The sequence below is a fragment of the Ostrea edulis genome, chromosome 2, assembly GCF_947568905.1.
Source record: "Ostrea edulis chromosome 2, xbOstEdul1.1, whole genome shotgun sequence".
Lineage (NCBI taxonomy): Eukaryota > Metazoa > Mollusca > Bivalvia > Ostreida > Ostreidae > Ostrea > Ostrea edulis.
The window spans coordinates 106,215,486-106,234,402 of record NC_079165.1 but is presented as its reverse complement, the minus strand read 5'-3'; the positions used below and the strand labels follow the sequence as shown (position 1 = coordinate 106,234,402).

The window sequence follows — 18,917 nt, the reverse complement described above, 5'->3', positions numbered from 1 at the left end:
TTCTCTGGTCAAATCTATATGAAAATCAAAAATCAGAACTTTAATTTCAAAATAAATTATACCTGTATGCCTTTTAAATTGGATAATGGTTCAAAGGCTAATGTTATACATACAATAATTACAAAACAAGATTTATGAAAATTAAAAATCAGAAGTTTGTGAAGAAATGGATCAACAGCAGTATTAAATGAAATAGTATTTCTCCTCCACTTACATGTATGTGACTGACTAGTGGGACAGCTTCTCCACTTACATGTATGTGACTGACTAGTGGGACAACTTCTCCACTTACATGTATGTGACTGACTAGTGGGACAGCATCTCCTCCACTTACATGTATGTGACTGACTAGTGGGACAACTTCTCCTCCACTTACATGTATGTGACTGACTAGTGGGACAGCTTATCCTCCACTTACATGTATGTGACTGGCTAGTGGGACAGCTCCTCCACTTACATGTAGTGAATGGGTAGTGGGACATCTCCTCCACTTACATGTATGTGACTGACTTAATAAGTGGGACAGCTTCTCCTCCACTTACATGTATGTGACTGACTAGTGGGACAGCTTCTCCTCCACTTACATGTATGTGACTGACTAGTGGGTCAACTTCAACTTCTCCTCCACTTACATGTATGTGACTGACTAGTGGGACAGCTTCTCCTCCACTTACATGTATGTGACTGACTAGTGGGACAGCTTCTCCTCGACTTACATGTATGTGACTGACTAGTGGGACAACTTCTTCTCCTCCACTTGCATGTATGTGACTGACTAGTGGGACAACTTCTTCTCCTCCACTTACATGTATGTGACTGACTAGTGGGACAGCTTCTCCTCCACTTACATGTATGTGACTGACTAGTGGAACAACTTCTTCTCCTCCACTTGCATGTATGTGACTGACTAGTGGGACAACTTCTTCTCCTCCACTTGCATGTATGTGACTGACTAGTGGGACAACTTCTTCACTTACATGTATGTGACTGGCTAGTGGGACAACTTCTTCTCCTCCACTTGCATGTATGTGACTGACTAGTGGGACAGCTCCTCCACTTACATGTATGTGACTGGCTAGTGGGACAACTTCTCCACTTACATGTATGTGACTGGCTAGTGGGACAGCTCCTCCACTTACATGTATGTGACTGACTAGTGGGACAGCTTCTCCTCCACTTACATGTATGTGACTGACTAGTGGGACAACTTCTTCTCCTCCACTTGCATGTATGTGACTGACTAGTGGGACAACTTCTTCTCCTCCACTTACATGTATGTGACTGGCTAGTGGGACAGCTTCTCCTCCACTTACATGTATGTGACTGACTAGTGGGACAACTTCTTCTCCTCCACTTGCATGTATGTGACTGACTAGTGGGACAACTTCTTCTCCTCCACTTACATGTATGTGACTGACTAGTTGGACAGCTTCTCCTCCACTTACATGTATGTGACTGACTAGTGGAACAACTTCTTCTCCTCCACTTGCATGTATGTGACTGACTAGTTGGACAGCTTCTCCTACATGTATGTGACTGGCTAGTTGGACATCTCCTCCACTTGCATGTATGTGACTGACTAGTTGGACAGCTTCTCCTCCACTTACATGTATGTGACTGACTAGTGGGACAGCTTCTCCTCCACTTACATGTATGTGACTGACTAGTGGGACAACTTCTCCTCCACTTACATGTATGTGACTGACTAGTGGGACAGCTTCTCCTCCACTTACATGTATGTGACTGACTAGTGGGACAGCTTCTCCTCCACTTACATGTATGTGACTGACTAGTGGGACAGCTTCTCCTCCACTTACATGTATGTGACTGACTAGTGGGACAGCTTCTCCTCCACTTACATGTATGTGACTGACTAGTGGGACAGCAATTGCTCCTTGAATGTGTCTCTGTTATCATCTGAAAAAATGATTCAGTCATTATAATTACAGTTGAAGTTTGGTATCTGGAACATCAATATCTCAAATACCATGGATATGTTGAAGCAATTCGGAAGTCCCAACCATTTATTCTTTAAATATTATACCCTCGATATCTCGAATCCTCGGATATCTCAAAGTTTTTAGTCAGTGTCCCATTGAGTTCAAGATAATGAGGTTTGACTGTATGTTTTATTAAGCAATATACACTAAAACATGCTATAGCAAAGTGCTAGGGATGAACAATTAAATGTAATTCTTTACATCCAATAAGTTCATAATGTGTTTTAAAACTACGGATACAGTACCCGCAACGTTATTCTTGACATGATACACGATAGGACACGATGCACGCACGATACGATAGGATACACGCACGATACAATAGGATACACGGTAAACCTGATAAATGCAAAACCTGATAAACGATCTTCACGATAGACCTGATAAACGCAAAACACGATAAACGATCATCACGATAAACGGAAAATCTGATAGAAATGTTGTAAATTTAGAAACTATTTAGACAGAACGAAATTTTGATACCTACAACATAATTACATGTTGATAATAATATTGAAGGATTTCAATGTTCATTATATACTTAACATATAATTTCTTTAATTAACTGTCGTACGGTTTTTTAATTTATTTTATTTATGTTATTTTATGCCATCACAGCTAAAATAAAAAACTAAAATATTAACGGCATTGAATTCATTATTTGATATCTATATGAATTTTCTCAGCCAATGATTCTAAAACTTATATTGTCATCTAATGTTTAATATATAAATTATACAGGGAATTAACTAAATGTAATATAATGTAGTGATATCATGCTTCAGTAGCTCTCTTATTCTAAAGTATATTATCTTGAATATGAAATAAAACCAAGTAATATTTTGTGTAATAAGCGAGGAGAGGGTTATTTTGCATCAAGCTCTAAGTTCAAGGCTCATTCAACAACTAAAGTTATTTTCATAACGACCGCTTTAAAAAAAATCAACCGCACTACACCTGTTAGATATTTCTACACTATGAATGATAATTGATAGTCATAAGTAATTGGAACATATTTATTTGAATTGATATTTTGTTAACAAAACATAAATAAACTGTTAAAAAACATAAACAAAACCCGGCTTGTTTTAAATTCGCAATTTTGAAACGCTTAGTGTGTAAAAAATTCAAATAATCATCAAAACCAGCATAAATTTCCAGTATCAACACGTACAACTATTGGTACATGTGTTCATGTACAAGTAAAAAAAAAACAACGATGACAGCGGAATCGTGCCCAGCTGAGCAGGATTTTGGGGGATGCAACACCCTTGCTCCCTTTTAAAACTTTAATCTTCTAAATGTGTGAAATACATTGTCCCTGAGAATGTTAGCTGTCAAAACACGGGTGATACACAAAATCAGATATAAGGATGCACACAAGTTCAGCAGTTGCTATATAAGTAGCATACAGGTGAAAAAAATTGGAAGAAAAAGAACCATTATTAAAATATACATGTATGTGATAAACAATGTAATTTATTGATTTTTCCTTTCAAATCGGAACTCCCTATATTTCTGTTAGGCCAACGATAAAAATTTTTGAGTTTCCGCTAACGTTCCAGAAAAAAATAGGGTAGGTAGGTAGGAAATAAATTTTTTTTTTTTTTAATTTTATTTTTTCAAAGTATGCAAAAACATTGTAAACTCTTAACAAGTGTAGTATAGGAAGGAGGAGAAAATCTTTGGTTGTACCGGGAATCGAACCCGGGACCCCTGCATTACTAGGCAGGTGCTCTAACCACTGAGCTATCCAGTCCGTATAGCCCTAATTACTACATTCCTCCCTCCTTAAGATCAATTATAATTTTATAATTGTCTTTCAATATCAACCCAGGTTCTTTTCGCCCCTGACAGGCCAACCTGCACCACCAGGGGTGGTCAACGGCATCAAATGTAGTATGGGAAGGAGAAAATCTTTGGCTGGACCCCTGCATTCCTAGTCAGGTGCTCTAACCACTGAGCTATCCAGGCCGATATCCACGGTCCGTATAGCCCCAATTACTGCACAAGTTAAATGTTCTATTGAATGTAAAACTTATACGGTACCAATTTTGATGCACCAGATGCACATTTCGACAAATAATGTCTCTTCAGTGATGCTCAACCGAAATGTTTGAAATCCGAAATAACTATGAAGTTTTAGAGCTAAATATAGCCAAAAACAGCGTGCCAAAAAAGTGGAGCCAAATTCGTCCAAGGATAAGAGCTATGCATGAGGGAGATAATCCTTAATTTTGAAATGAATTTCAAAATTTTATAACAGCAATTAAATATACATCCGTATTTTCAAGCTAGTAACGAAGTACTTAGCTACTGGGCTGTAGAGACCCTCGGGGACTAACAGTCCACCAGCAGAGGCCTCGACCCAGGGGTCATAATGTAAAACTTATACGGTACCAATTTTGATGCACCAGATGCGCATTTCGACAAATAATGTCTCTTCAGTGATGCTCAACCGAAATGTTATACTTTCAAAATAAAATTTTGCTTAAATTGCATTGCAAGTAAACTTTCAATCATAACATTTCACCCGTTGTTGGCCGAGGATTATTTCCAGATGTTTTATAAGAAACTATATTTTTCAATGAAACATATCTAGCATAAAACACAAAAGTGAACTCCTCTATGCCTCTATGCCACTATGCTCTACAAGTACCAGATATATTGTTTCTACATTTAGATTGGTTGTCATAGGTCAGGAATACTTCTATTGGATATGTTTGACAAGAAAATAATGTGATGGTTTTGAAAAAATATATTAAATCATCACCAAAATATCAACATCATTAACATATTTTAAGTTTATTAATACATTTCTGAATGTATTTTCACTATCTAAATGGAACAAGGGTAGGAAGACAGTCTGGGCAGATCCCACTTATCCTAATGGGATCCAACTCTCTTCCAGCTAAAACTTTTTACCGGACATAAATTTTTATTTTAAAAACAATCTGCACATCTTTTTTTCCTCTCGGCTCTCACCAACCATCAACCTGGATGCGCTCACTGCTTTATTTGCGGTCTTTTTCATAGTGTTTTCAGTTAGAACTGCAGCAGAAACCAAGGATGTGCATACAAATTTGACAGACTGGACATTCATGTCTGTCACTCTGCATCATGACCCCCATATAAAACTAGGGTCCCCGTGTATACACAGTAATGCCCGCTGAAACGATAGCATAAGACAGTGCATGGCTATAAATAGCCACCGTCTAAAAACAACATAGGAGTTGGCAATTTTAACAAAAGAAAGTCTTCTATGGAAACATGACACTTGGCAAAGTCTCTCGACCGTCTGTTAACTTCAATTGTTAAATCACCGTTGCGTGAGCACGCATGGAGGTACTTGCCACTAGGTCATGCTGTTAATTAGAAACATTATCAATGTTGTTTAAACGCTTGACCCAATACCATGCAGTTTTGTATATCATTAAAGCGTTTGAATGACTTCATCTCAATGTCTAACTAAAACGAAAACCAAGAACCGGGAATATATTTTTCCGGGAAAATGACGATTTTTTTTTTAAATATCGAAAAAAAATTCTAGGGTCGGGGCTATAATTTAGGGTCGGTCGGGTTAGCGGAAACACAACACATTTTATCAGTGGCCTTAGTGTTAATTACAAATAATTGTTTCTAGACAAACAAATGTTTATGAACTTCAGATGAAGGAGCTTTCAGATTTACTGTTCTCGGTTTGCTCGACAGACCACTGCCTACTTTCCAGACTACTTAGAATTAAATTGTGATAAATTTTCACTCTCTCTGGATGGACAAATAGCTCTTCTTTTGCCTTGAAATCGACAACTTTATGTTCTCCTTCAAATATACCGTCTTTCCTCGATTCCTAAAAATAGCTTCTTTAACAAAATGAATCAAGGTTTCGGAAAGTATCGTACTTTTTCATTAGATTTTATATACGATCCCGATAGTTTCCGAAGCTACACGATAAACGATTTTCACGATAAACGGAAAACCTGATACACGCAATACACGATAGACCGGATAAACGCAAAACACCATAGAAAACGGAAAACCTGATACACGATGGGATAGGATACACGCATGATACGATAGGATACACACACGATAGAGCACAATAGAAATGTCAAGAATAACGTTGCGGGTACTGTATTCATTGTAAGCATGCATTCATCATAAGCATGTTCACTATAACCGTGTTTTACTGTAAGGATGAATTCGTTATAAGCATGTTCACTGTAACTGTGTTTTACTGTAAGTGTGAAGTCATTTTAAGCGTGTTTACTATAACCCAACTGTGTTTTACTCTAAGGATGAATTCATTATAAGCGTTTTCACTATAACCCAACCGTGTTTTACTGTAAGCATGAATTCATTATAAGTGTGTTCACTATAACCGAGTTTTACTGCAAGCATGAATTCATTATAAGTGTGTTCACTGTAACTGTGTTTTACTGTAAGCATGAATTCATTATAAGTGTGTTCACTATAACCGTGTTTTACTGTAAGTGTGAATTCATTATAAGTGTGTTCACTGTAACTGTGTTTTACTGTAAGCATGAATTCATTATAAACAGGTTTGTTGTAACCGTGCTTTGCTGTACTTACTGGAATGAATTGATTAGGTAAACAATGGAAGAAAAAGATGAAGAGGGAAAGGCAGAAGAAGGTTTGACCTCCATCCAAAAGACAGGGATATTTAGATTGCCATTAGGCACAGGCTGTTAAGTTTGATTTCCCAATCACTTGTGATCAAGGCTGCCACCTTGCAGACACTGTTCCCTGTATCGGTGTAATTGTTTATGTTGTATTGGAGGGCTCGGAACAACAGCTTCCTGTGGCCATATGTCTGCACCTGCATCTTGTATACACACTGTTGGGACGGTACTAGACGGAGGATACCTACCTATCTCTCCTTGAACAATGAGTGATTGTTTTGAATGATATGTTTTTTTAAAATGGTCTTTTGCCAGAGAGTCTTCAGTTTCATTTAAGAATTGTAATGAATAAAATAATTTTATCTTATAGAATAGAGCTCAAATGTTTAGATGTTAAATATACAGTGACTGCTTTCCCCACAAATGCAATTTTTCAATTTTTGATATGAATTGATTCATTTTCTGAAGTATGGTGATGACATGAATGCCAAGATATGTTCAAACAGCTTGATACATGGCTTTACTGAAATGAATGCTTTGTGAATAGACAGATGAGAATTAGTAATAGTATTAGTAAGGCTCTCTTTGTCAGTGAATTAGAGACATCACAGGAGAGTAATAATTTGGTAATGTAATTGAAGTTAGTAGTTATGTGGTAAGAGGGAGTTAGTTTTGTCTCAGTACATCATAAAAACTAATATTTGATTGTAATTAATTGTTTCCACTAAAGATTACAGCGAGTTTCTTAACTGGTGTTATATCATTCAGTGTGCAAATGTTGTCAACCAGTTAACAAAAGTTTACTCACAAAGTGTAGAGGTCAAGGTCATCTATTCTTTAAATAGAATCATATCTATAAATAGAATGTAGAGATGAAATTATATTTTTATGACTATCATAGTGGTGAAAGTTATATTTTATTCTACATAATACACCAGAAAGTACCTCATGAAATAAGTGTATTCTCAAGGATGATGCATATTATAAGGATTGAGTAGTCAATGGGGGGGGGGGGGGGGGGGGGGGGGGGGGGGGGGGGGGATCAGAGCCCTCTAAAGACCTGTTCCTTTACAATCACTGATCTCTCAATATTTTGTTTGCAAGCACAGTTATTTTGATCACAGAAATTGAGAGCTGACTTGAGGGGGAGAATTAGACAGATATATTTTTAGAATTCTATTAAAAGCGCCACTTAATGGAGCAACTCCGTAATCTGCTTCCCTTCCATTGTCAGCCCTTTCATTTCAGGAGATAAATCGGCCTTCAAAGGCAGCGACATTTATTTACAATTATCATTGTGTAAATAAATTATCTGTAAATTGCATTTCCTTTGCTTGCCTCCTCTCTTCTTTTGAGCTGATTAATAATTTCATATGTTCCTGCAAAATCATAAATTGAAGGTATTTGATACACCCAGACTGTGGTTTGGTATGCTTTGTTGTAATTCATCACTGTAATCAAATCACATGAAGCGACCTCCTGACCCTCTTTTTAATGTGTTGTGATACTGACATTGTTCATCACTTGAATGTGATTGTTGTGTAGCGGTCAGATGGGTTTGATCACCAGTGGTCAGATAGCTAACTTGGTAGAGCTCCTAACTAGAGATTCAGGGGGTCCGGGTCTGAATTCTGGTGTGGTCGGTTGCATTTCCTCCCTTCGTGTTACATTTGGTGCCATCTTGCAGATGAAAGTCCTGCTAGGGGCAAATAAGAATCTGGGTTACATGTCTTCAAGGGTGAAGACAATTTAAGGAGGGAGGAATGTAGCAGTCAGACGGGTTTGATCGCTGATGGCCAGATAGTTGGTAGAACACCTGACTAGAGATTCAGGGGGCCCGGGTTCAATTCCTGGTCTGGTCGGTTGCATTTTCTTCCTTCGTGTTACAGTTGTTTAAAGTGGCATTGAGAATATTTCATTCAGATCAAGATTTCACGTTTGCATGTAGGAAATTTTTCTCAAAACATGATTCCATATTACAGCTAGCTACCTAGCTGTATAGTAATTTAATATATTTAAGGTAGATTGATCCTCATGTGATGTCATAGGTTTTTACAAAAATCATTATTAAATTAAACTTTGCGCATGATAGAAATATATCTTGCAGAGGAATTTTATTCATTGAATAAGATAAAAAAAAAGATAAACTATCGATTGTGAAGTAGATATTTTATATAGAGTTTAATCAACTATTTATAATTCAAAAACTGTTGTCAAGGGCAATAACTCCTATGCTAGTACATTGCATTTCCTCTACTGTATGTCTGTTATACAATGGTTTCCCTAATATGCACAAATAATTCAAACATATCTATAAATTAGCAGTTCTTTTTAAACTGTTGATATTTAAAATTTGTCATTTTAACAAGTTTTTATCTATTTTTATAATTCTGTTTAACGGCCGGAAATACGTGATTTTCTGATGTTGATCGACATACACTTCTGTTTTTGTATGTCTGACATCTTTAAAAAGGTGGCATTGACATACACATTGTCTTTGGTTATTAATCAAATTAAACTATTGAGTGGAAATTAATAGTTTTTCAATTTTCAACCATTAATATTGATACTTGTAATAGTCAAAATAAAACTACCGTAAGAATTTCAAAGGTCATGCATACATGACTTTTTTTGTCATTTTATTTCTAAGACTATTTTTCCGTCTCCTTAATATGAAGAGTTATTGTATGATATCCTATAAAGGTTTAGATTTTATATTGTAGTAATATTGAGGATATACTTCGTATATTTATCGCCCTGGTAATCCCAGTGGTTGAATCGCCTATTACTTGAGCATTACGTAAGGGTCCCTGGTTCGATCTCTGATTGATCCAAAGATTTTTTTCCCTTCTTTGTTTTAATAAATTAGTAACATCCCTTAAGATACAAAGTTCTGTAATACATATTAAAGAGTTGATTTTACATTGCCATATAACGGAACTATCAAAATATGCTAACTCTAAAACACCAGGTAATATATACCCTAAGTTTTTTTCTGTTGAAACAAGAATTGTACCTGAGATATCACGGAATATTATGTATATTATTGAGAAATGTTACGTCACGAGATAGATGTCACAATAACAATTTTTCACACTGCAGGATTTCAGACAGGTATATATTTTTATATACATTTCACAATCCACTTTTCTCTCATAGTTTTGCTGTTGCTGCTTTGAGAGTTCAGCTTTGCAGTGTGAATCTGCACTTGGATGCACCTTATCATCTTTGAAGATGAGTTGACTGTGATTTGTGCTGATTGGTGGGCTAGCTGTAATCGCGTAGTCACTGTGTCGTTTAATTATCTCCCTTGACTACTGATTGAAATGTGGAGAAGTACAACGTCACAGCTAGTACTTCAGAATATTTAATAGAAGCAAGTTACATGCAACAGTTTGTAAAATCTTTGTGGGTATATGTTTTTCTCCATTATTATCTTGGGTGTTGATATATTCTGTGTGATTTGAAGTTGCTGGTCTTTTAATGGTGCACGGTCTCCCAGTGTTTCTTGAGAATTTCATGAAAAAAAAGTCTGCGTTCCTTTGGTCTTTTATCTGCAGTGGAATTTGAATAAAAAAATCTTTGTTCTGTATATCCAAATGGAGGCTGCAGAGGTTTGTGGCTGTAATACCTACAGGCGGTGCAGAAACAGACTATAACAGAAGATGAGTATGCTCCACTGCCATCCACTACAGCCGAGAGATAACACACAGTCATTCAGTAGCATCCCAGCTTCTCTGACGGGGAGCGTCTCAAAACCTACCACTGCCGACCTCCACAGGAAGCTGCAGCACCAATCTTCTCCCAAGTGCATCAACTTACAAAGGCAGGAAGGCAGCTTGTGTGTGTGTGCGTTGGGGGAGGGGGGGGATGAATGAAGTGGTAGTCGTCAGCTAGACTATAGGCATCAACAGTGATTCGGATAGAATATATATCTGTTTCTATCTTCTATTGACACTATTGTATGGAAAATGGGAAATTCATGATATATTTTTCTGCAAGTTTTACACAAATTATGTAACTTAGCTTGATCAGTTAACTTTAATATTCTCTAAAACTTATAGAAATTTTTTAAGTTTGATTGTGAGAGAAAGATGAATTTAAATCATGGAAATATCTTAATTATTAGTTAATTTATCATTAGGTAAATTATTAAGTAATTAAAGTAAATTGATAATTAAGGTATAGATGGAGATTCTTATAAATGTAGGAAGAATAATTTTTTTTTATAGATCAAATCAAGGAAAATGAAAGTGAAATGACATTAATGAGACAATATTGTTCATGAAGGAAAGGTCCGAGTTGACTAATTGAATTATGTGTATGGCATTTCATTGCATCTAGCTAAGTATGTTGTACAGTGCAGTAAATGGGTCGTCATTGATTGATATAAATGGTTCTTTGAGGAGGTTTTTTGTCACTGGTATCGTTTTGAGATCTAAATATTTGGTGTAGGTTTGTCAGGCTTGTGTTTTATCACTGTGTTATCTGTATGAAGAATTAGTTCAGCATTTACCATATTTGCAGACATAGACATACAAACATTACCTTTTGACTATTCTGAATGTTTACGGACTTGTGAATGATTGTTTTATCTTTTGAGAAGGTCGCATGAGCCCGGTTACAGCCGGACTTAATACATCACATTTTCTGAAGACAAACATCTAATAGTATTTTACACGTCCATTCACAGCTATCTGTTGACTGCATGCCACGGGCACTGATTTATTTCGGGGCTTTGCTTGTATTTTGTCTTCTAATCTTGTTGTTTTGAACATTTTCTTTCTTATTTATTGAAATCAATGAACCATCTGACAATACAAATTTTGGGATTTTTATCTAAAGAAAGGTTTTTGATAGAGTTTGAACCTGACATTAAGCAGTCATTGACCTTCACCTTGTGACCAGAATGACCTCCGGGAAGGAAAAGCCCACATACTGACACTCCTAACTGCACAGCTAATTGATACATTGCTAGCTGCACCTAACAACACAAGAGCATGTCGTGATAAAGGAAATGGCATGCGCGTTATGTTGTGGAGGTTATTAAATTTGGCAGGTACAACATTTTGACTGCATTTATAGAAATGACCTTTTCCACAGATAGGATACCGTTATTCACAAATAAGTGATGTAATAGATTTGCTTCAACAGCTTTAGTTTGTTTTGTATCCACGGCTGATGTTGTGGTTATAGTGTGGGTGGGTAGCTCATTCTGAGGGTTAAAAATTTTGAGAAATATTTGGTAAAGAAAAAAAAATTGATAACGTTGTATTTGATCTGGTTTGAACCACAAGGTTATGATACATCCTCAGTTTTTTGTATTCAATGAATTTTTGTTGTTGTTAATCGATCTCTTTCAAATAGTAAATAGGGAGTTAATTCAGATTAGAGCTGAATTCCTTATCTGCAGCATCAGGATAATCTGATTAGCTCAGCAGTAAATTCATTGTGTATCATGGTCAGGTAAAGTAGAGACAATTAAATTAAAAAAAAAATCCTCTTAAAGGATTTGAAAAGATTTAAGAACTTTAAAATATACATACTTATCTCTTTCCTAAGATAATTCTTCAAAAATGGCATAATGATTGAATATTTGTTCTATGAAATTATTCTGAAATACTTCAAATAAACTGTTCTATTACATGATCAAACAGTATACCAAGAGAAGTGAAAGAAAATCATTTTCTCTGAAGAGGGAAACATTTACTCTGGAAATCAAACTGTGTACCTTCACTTATCAAATGATAAATCTTCTACATTTACACTGAATGACTTCTTCAAATGTAAACACCAATTAAAATGATTAAAAGGGTGTACTCATGAAAGGTTAACGTTACAAGTTTGACTAGTGATTATATATAATATAGATTTGAACATGAGTGGTCCAAAAGTGGTTTGAATTTCTGAAGTTTTATGAATTCCAGTTTGGCTGTCATGACATTTAACTGCACAGGCTCACAAACATATCAGCTTATTCTTTTCTCTAGAACTGATGCAGTCCAGGTCTTCCCTATTGTGAATGAAGTATCCAATTCAAGCTCTTGAGAGCCTCTGATAAGCAGTATTTTAAGTTAATTACCCTTGTCAAGAGAAAGCCAGTACATAGAGCAGAGAGGAGTAGAGGCCATTCTCTGCACAGTCCTTTAGCATTTAATGATGTATGGCTAGACTTTAATACCCCCCCCCCCTTCCGCTCCCCGTGAGTGTAGATGACATAAAGCCCATTCTTTTTTTGTGAATCTATTTCACAGGACAAGTGGTAGTGCCATATACAGTAAAACAATATTACAGTGAACACACTTATAATGAATTCACACTTACAGTAAAACACGGTTACAGTGAACACACTTATAATGAATTCACACTTACATTAAAACACGGTACAGTGAACACACTTATGATGAATTCACACTTACAGTAAAACACAGTTACAGTGAACACACTTATAATGAATTCATCCTTACAGTAAAACACGGTTACAGTGAACACACTTATAATGAATTCATGCTTACAGTAAAACACGGTTACAGTGAACACACTTATAATGAATTCATCCTTACAGTAAAACATGGTTACAGTGAACACATTTATAATGAGTTCACACTTACAGTAAAACATGGTTACAGTGAACACATTTATAATGAGTTCACACTTACAGTAAAACACGGTTACAGTGAACATGCTTATAATGAATTCAATCTTACAGTAAAACATGGTTACAGTGAACACACTTATAATGAATTCATGCTTACAGTAAAATATGGTTACAGTGAACCTACTTATAATGAATTCACACTTACAGTAAAACATGGTTACAGTGAACATGCTAATAATGAATTCAGTCTTACAGTAAAACATGGTTACAGTGAACATGTTTATAATGAATTCATGCTGACATTGAAGTGATTTTTATTCCCTGTAGTTTAAAAACACATTATAAACTTATTGGATATAGCGAATTACGTTTATAACAAATTTTACTGTAGTAGAGGAATTGCGTAGAATGACATCATAGCCTAATGTTTGTTTAATCTGTTTTACAGGACAAGCGTTACCATATAGTGGAGGAACTGTGTAAGAATGAACAGGAGTACGTAGATGCTCTCACTGTGCTTAAAGATGTAAGTACTAGAGGATTGAAAGCATGTCATTCATACACAGGGAACTATTACATTGATATATATATATATATATATATATATATATATATATACACACACACATGTATATTGTTTTGATGCATTGAAACTATATCAATGAAATTAATGTCCCAACAAAATTGTGGAATCTTGGCAATCCATGAATTTAACTGAATCTATGCTATTGATCACATGATTTCAAATGAAGTGAATGTGTCTATTGCATTTTCTTAATACATAATTGCAGTTTATTTTATGTTGACACCTGCAGTAATTTTAAATTTAAGGGAAAAGCAGATATGATTCAAATGTTATTAAATTTATGTAAATGAAGTCTATTTTACTAAGGCTGATTTTGGTTGGATAGTAGTGTCAAGGGAAAACCAATCAGATGTTGGTTCTCTGCAAATGTGGTTTTAAAAAGAAAAAGTCCAAACTTGGAAAATATGGCACCTATAGAATTTTATATTGAATGGCCGGAATTAATGAATTGAAGATCCATCACAAAATTTTTACGATTTTCCAGGGTATCATGATCCAACTTTAATTTGCTACTACCGGTAATTTTATACTTGATAGGTGGATGGAAAATCTGTTCATCACTAGTAATGTCCGTGTGTTCATCACTAGTAATGTCCGTGTGTTCATCACTAGTAATGTCCGTGTGTTCATCACTAGTAATGTCCGTGTGTTCATCACTAGTAATGTTCACCATTTAGTCATTCCAAACCTTATTGATTAAACACAATGTCTGGTTCTCTGCAAGATTTTCAAAAAATTTATGCTTGCGAATTTCCCAGATATTTACTCATTATTGACAACTAGTAATGTGAAATTGATGAAGTTGATTAATCAGAACAGCATTGTACAGTGTTGTATATTCAGTGTTATGATGTAGGTGATTTGTAGTTCAGGGATCTTCTATTTAACTGAATTTTGTTTTTAGGGTAACATTTATTTTGAACAAGCACATTGAGCAACACAATTGTTTTCTTATTTTAAAAAATGAAGTGCATGATTATAGATGTGTAAGGATTTAGCAATTTTGTGTGTGGGATTGTTGAATGAAGAAATGATGACAGAAGTTAACACCTGAGTGTTGTTGGGAAGGCTGTTGCTATCAGATAAGGGAATATTGACTCCAAAACTTGCCTGCTGCACCCAGATTTGTGGAACTGTAAATCACTATAGCTGAGGTTTAGAAGAGTAATCTAGTAAACAATGAAAAGAAGTGGTGTGGTGAAGACTACAATAGCTTTTATTCAGCTCACCTGGCCATAGACCATTTTAAGCTCCCATCATCCATCTTTTATGTGGTGTCTGTAAACAATAAGCTTTGATTTAAGTTATAACCATCATGGTTTTTGATAGGTAAAGACATTACATTTTTTCACCTGAACAGCTGCAATTTCATTTAATATGCAAAGTAAGAATTGAGTACTGTGACAGTAGCAACCTTGGCATGGGGCCTTAATATCTAACACTCTTGTACATAGTCACAGTACAGTTAAAAACATGATTATAGTGAAAATAGTTAATCATAACCAAACTTCACTATACAGTTAAAAACATGATTATAGTGAAGCGCCAGGGCCAGCGAAAATAGTTAATCATAACCAAACTTCACTATACAGTTAAAAACATGATTATAGTGAAGCGCCAGGGCCAGCGATAATAGTTAATCATAACCAAACTTCACTATACAGTTAAAAACATGATTATAGTGAAGCGCCAGGGCCAGCGAAAATAGTTAATCATAACCAAACTTAACTATACAGTTAAAAACATGATTATAGTGAAACGTCAGGGCCAGCGAAAATAGTTAATCATAACCAAACTTCACTATACAGTTAAAAACATGATTATAGTGAAGCGCCAGGGCCAGCGAAAATAGTTAATCATAACCAAACTTCACTATACAGTTAAAAACATGATTATAGTGAAGCACCAGGGCCAGCGAAAATAGTTAATCATAACCAAACTTAACTATACAGTTAAAAACATGATTATAGTGAAGCGCCAGGGCCAGCGAAAATAGTTAATCATAACCAAACTTAACTATACAGTTAAAAACATGATTTAGATTATAGTGAAGCGTCAGTGCCAGCGAAAATAGTTAATCATAACCAAACTTCACTATACAGTTAAAAACATGATTTAGATTATAGTGAAGCGCCAGGGCCAGCGAAAATAGTTAATCATAACCAAACTTCACTATACAGTTAAAAACATGATTATAGTGAAGCGTCAGGGCCAGCGAAAATAGTTAATAATTACCAAACTTCACTATACAGTTAAAGACCTGATTATAGTGAAGCGTCAGTGCCAGCGAAAATAGTTAATAATTACCTAACTTCATTATATCCAATGAAATTTTCATCATTTTCCTCTGCTAGGGGAATAAATATCACTTTGCAATATGCATGAATTCGTTATAAGTGTGTTCATTATAAATATGTTTTACTGTACCATGAAACTTTTTAATTTTTTGGGTTGTAGAGGTACATGCTTCCGCTGAAGACGTCTTGTAGTAGCGTGGATGAGAACCTTGTGGACAATATCTTCTACATGATTCCAGAAATCCTCATGCATCATACTGTGTACAGAAACACTCTGGATCGTGTCTGGACCAACTGGGACTCCGAGACCAGCACCATGGGCAATGTTATATCTGCCACAGTGAGTGTATAAGACAATAAGTTGAAGATGAAATCTTATAATTGAGAAATGATATATTGTGTATGCAAGAACAATAGAACATGTACATGTACACTGTATACTCTTTCGATACACAGAAAAGTGGTTGTCATGGTTCGGGGGGGGGGGGGGGGGGGGGGGGTCATGGTTAGTTTAAGGTCAAAATCTCTTCATTCCTAAGGAGTTTAAAAATCTACTAGAGAAAACATTAGTCATATCTACATTGTAGTTTATCTAAAACTATGTACCAATGTGCAGCTCAAACACTATATGTATGAACATATCAATTATCAATTTCTTTATTTTTGCAAAGCACAACCAATAAACATGAGCAAATTAAGATCTATAGTAGACTGATTTTTTTCCAGATAATAGAAGAATTTTGCAAATTAATAGTTTTTCTGCCACACTGTAAGTGCACAATAAGTGTAGAGCTTTGGGCTGTACATTTAATGTTCACCACAGTGAGGGTAGGACTATTGGCAGTACATGTTTACCATAGTGAGAGTAGGACTGTTTACCATAGTGAGGGTATGACTGTTTACCATAGTGAGGGTATGACTGTTTACCATAGTGAGGGTATGACTGTTTACCATAGTGAGGGTATGACTGTTTACCATAGTGAGGGTATGGTATGACTGTTTACCATAGTGAGGGTATGACTGTTTACCATAGTGAGGGTATGACTGTTTACCATAGTGAGAGTATGACTGTTTACCATAGTGAGGGTATGACTGTTTACCATAGTGAGAGTAGGACTGTTTACCATAGTAAGGGCAGTACATGTTTACCATAGTGAGGGTATGACCATTGGCAGTGTTAGAGAAGGAATTGTCAAGAGATAATACAACATTCTTCTTTTAAAGAGGCATTGGACACGATCTGAGCCAAAAAATTTCTAATTTTATTTTTTCATTTTTTTTATTTACAATGCTTAACTAAAGTATTTCTAATAACCAACCAAAATTTGAATATCAGTTGTTGAGTTACAAGTGAGATACAGCACTCCCAATTCTTTGTTATGTAAACAAGGCTCGTGCCATGTTTTTGTTTACATTAGATTGCTTGATTAAAGATAGCATGTTTAAAACAAAATAAAGATGTGCCAAACACTAGAAAATAATTATTGTGTTAAGAATTAACATGTTAATTAAAATTCTGCTTTAATCGAACCTTTCACTAGTATATTTAATCTATGTAAACAAAAACATGACACAAATCAGAAAATTAAGAATGATTATCATGAAGTGATTATTTAAGCTAATAACCTTGTGCTTTGTTTTCTTAATGTTAATGAATAATTGGGTTTGTGTTTCAATTTCTTAATGTCAATATTATGAATATGTTCAGATATTTTCAATGAATAGTGTGTGTTACAAAGTAGAAAAAACTACTACTGCAATCTGCCTTTTATGATTTCTGATGAAATGTAACCTGCATTCAAACAAAATTTGTTTAGATACCCCCCCAAAAAAAACCCACACAACTGAATGGATGGTAAATTCATCCAGAGGTCCATCTTAGACCAGACTGATGAAGAGGTGTGGGGGAGATTATTTGGTTTGACCTTTGACCTTAGTTCATGTATTTGAATCTAAGGATAATCTTGGCCTAGGGCTTAGTTGCTTTCATTACAACAGCTAGAAATCCCGGCAGTGAAGCAGTTAGTGATTACTACAACTGCAGATAATGAAATGGGGTTAATTAATACAGGGTTTATGCCTGGTTTCCATCATTCAATAAGTGTTTGCCATTTTATGTGAATGACCTCTCTGTAGCATCCGATGGGTAATGAAATAGTCATTGTGAAATCAAGTTTTATTATGTAAACCTGCATTAATTCTAGATTAATGTAGCATTAATCATACTATTTTATTTTACAGTTTTCCAAGCAGACAGTAATAGACTGCTATGTATCATTTGTGGAGAATTATAAGACGTCAGGAAAAGTAATTGAAAACGCCTTGACAACAAAATCCTCTGTTCAAAAATTCATTGAGGTAGGTCTAAAGCCTCTCATCCTAATACATATTTGTGTACATGTTCTGAGAGCTTTAGTTGTTTTTGATACACTGGTAGAAAATCTTCTTATGGTACACAGACTTAAAAAGAGATAAATAATTTGAAGTGGAGTGCAACATGACAGGTTCAATTGTTTTGTCAAGGAGAACAACAAGTTCAAGGTCAAAGAGATATAAAAGGATAAAGGACTGTCATAGCATGAAGATATATATGCCTGTAGGGATTTTAATATTATAGCAGGATAATTATTATTATCAAGTCTACCATCTTTGTTCATCAATCCCCCCTTCCCCCTTACGTTATTTAAAAGATATATGAATGAACATTAAGAGTCTAGCTTCTAGGTAACAAAATTCTTGTACTATTTGAAAGTTTTCAAGATTGGGTTGAAACTTCTAGATTCAAGTACTTCC

The 18,917-nt window shown here is 35.3% G+C and overlaps 1 protein-coding gene across 2 annotated transcripts in view; it reads left to right on the top strand.

Annotated features, from left to right (window-relative positions):
• The window catches only part of LOC125680407 (rho guanine nucleotide exchange factor 17-like), a 62,893-nt gene that overhangs the window by 20,338 nt on the left and 23,638 nt on the right, over window positions 1-18,917 (top strand). For both annotated transcript variants that reach the window (XM_056155961.1, XM_048919987.2), the window contains 3 exons: window positions 13,690-13,767; window positions 16,285-16,464; window positions 18,366-18,482. In XM_056155961.1, the coding sequence (XP_056011936.1) occupies window positions 13,690-13,767; window positions 16,285-16,464; window positions 18,366-18,482 (375 nt within the window). The remainder of the gene's footprint in view (window positions 1-13,689; window positions 13,768-16,284; window positions 16,465-18,365; window positions 18,483-18,917) is intronic.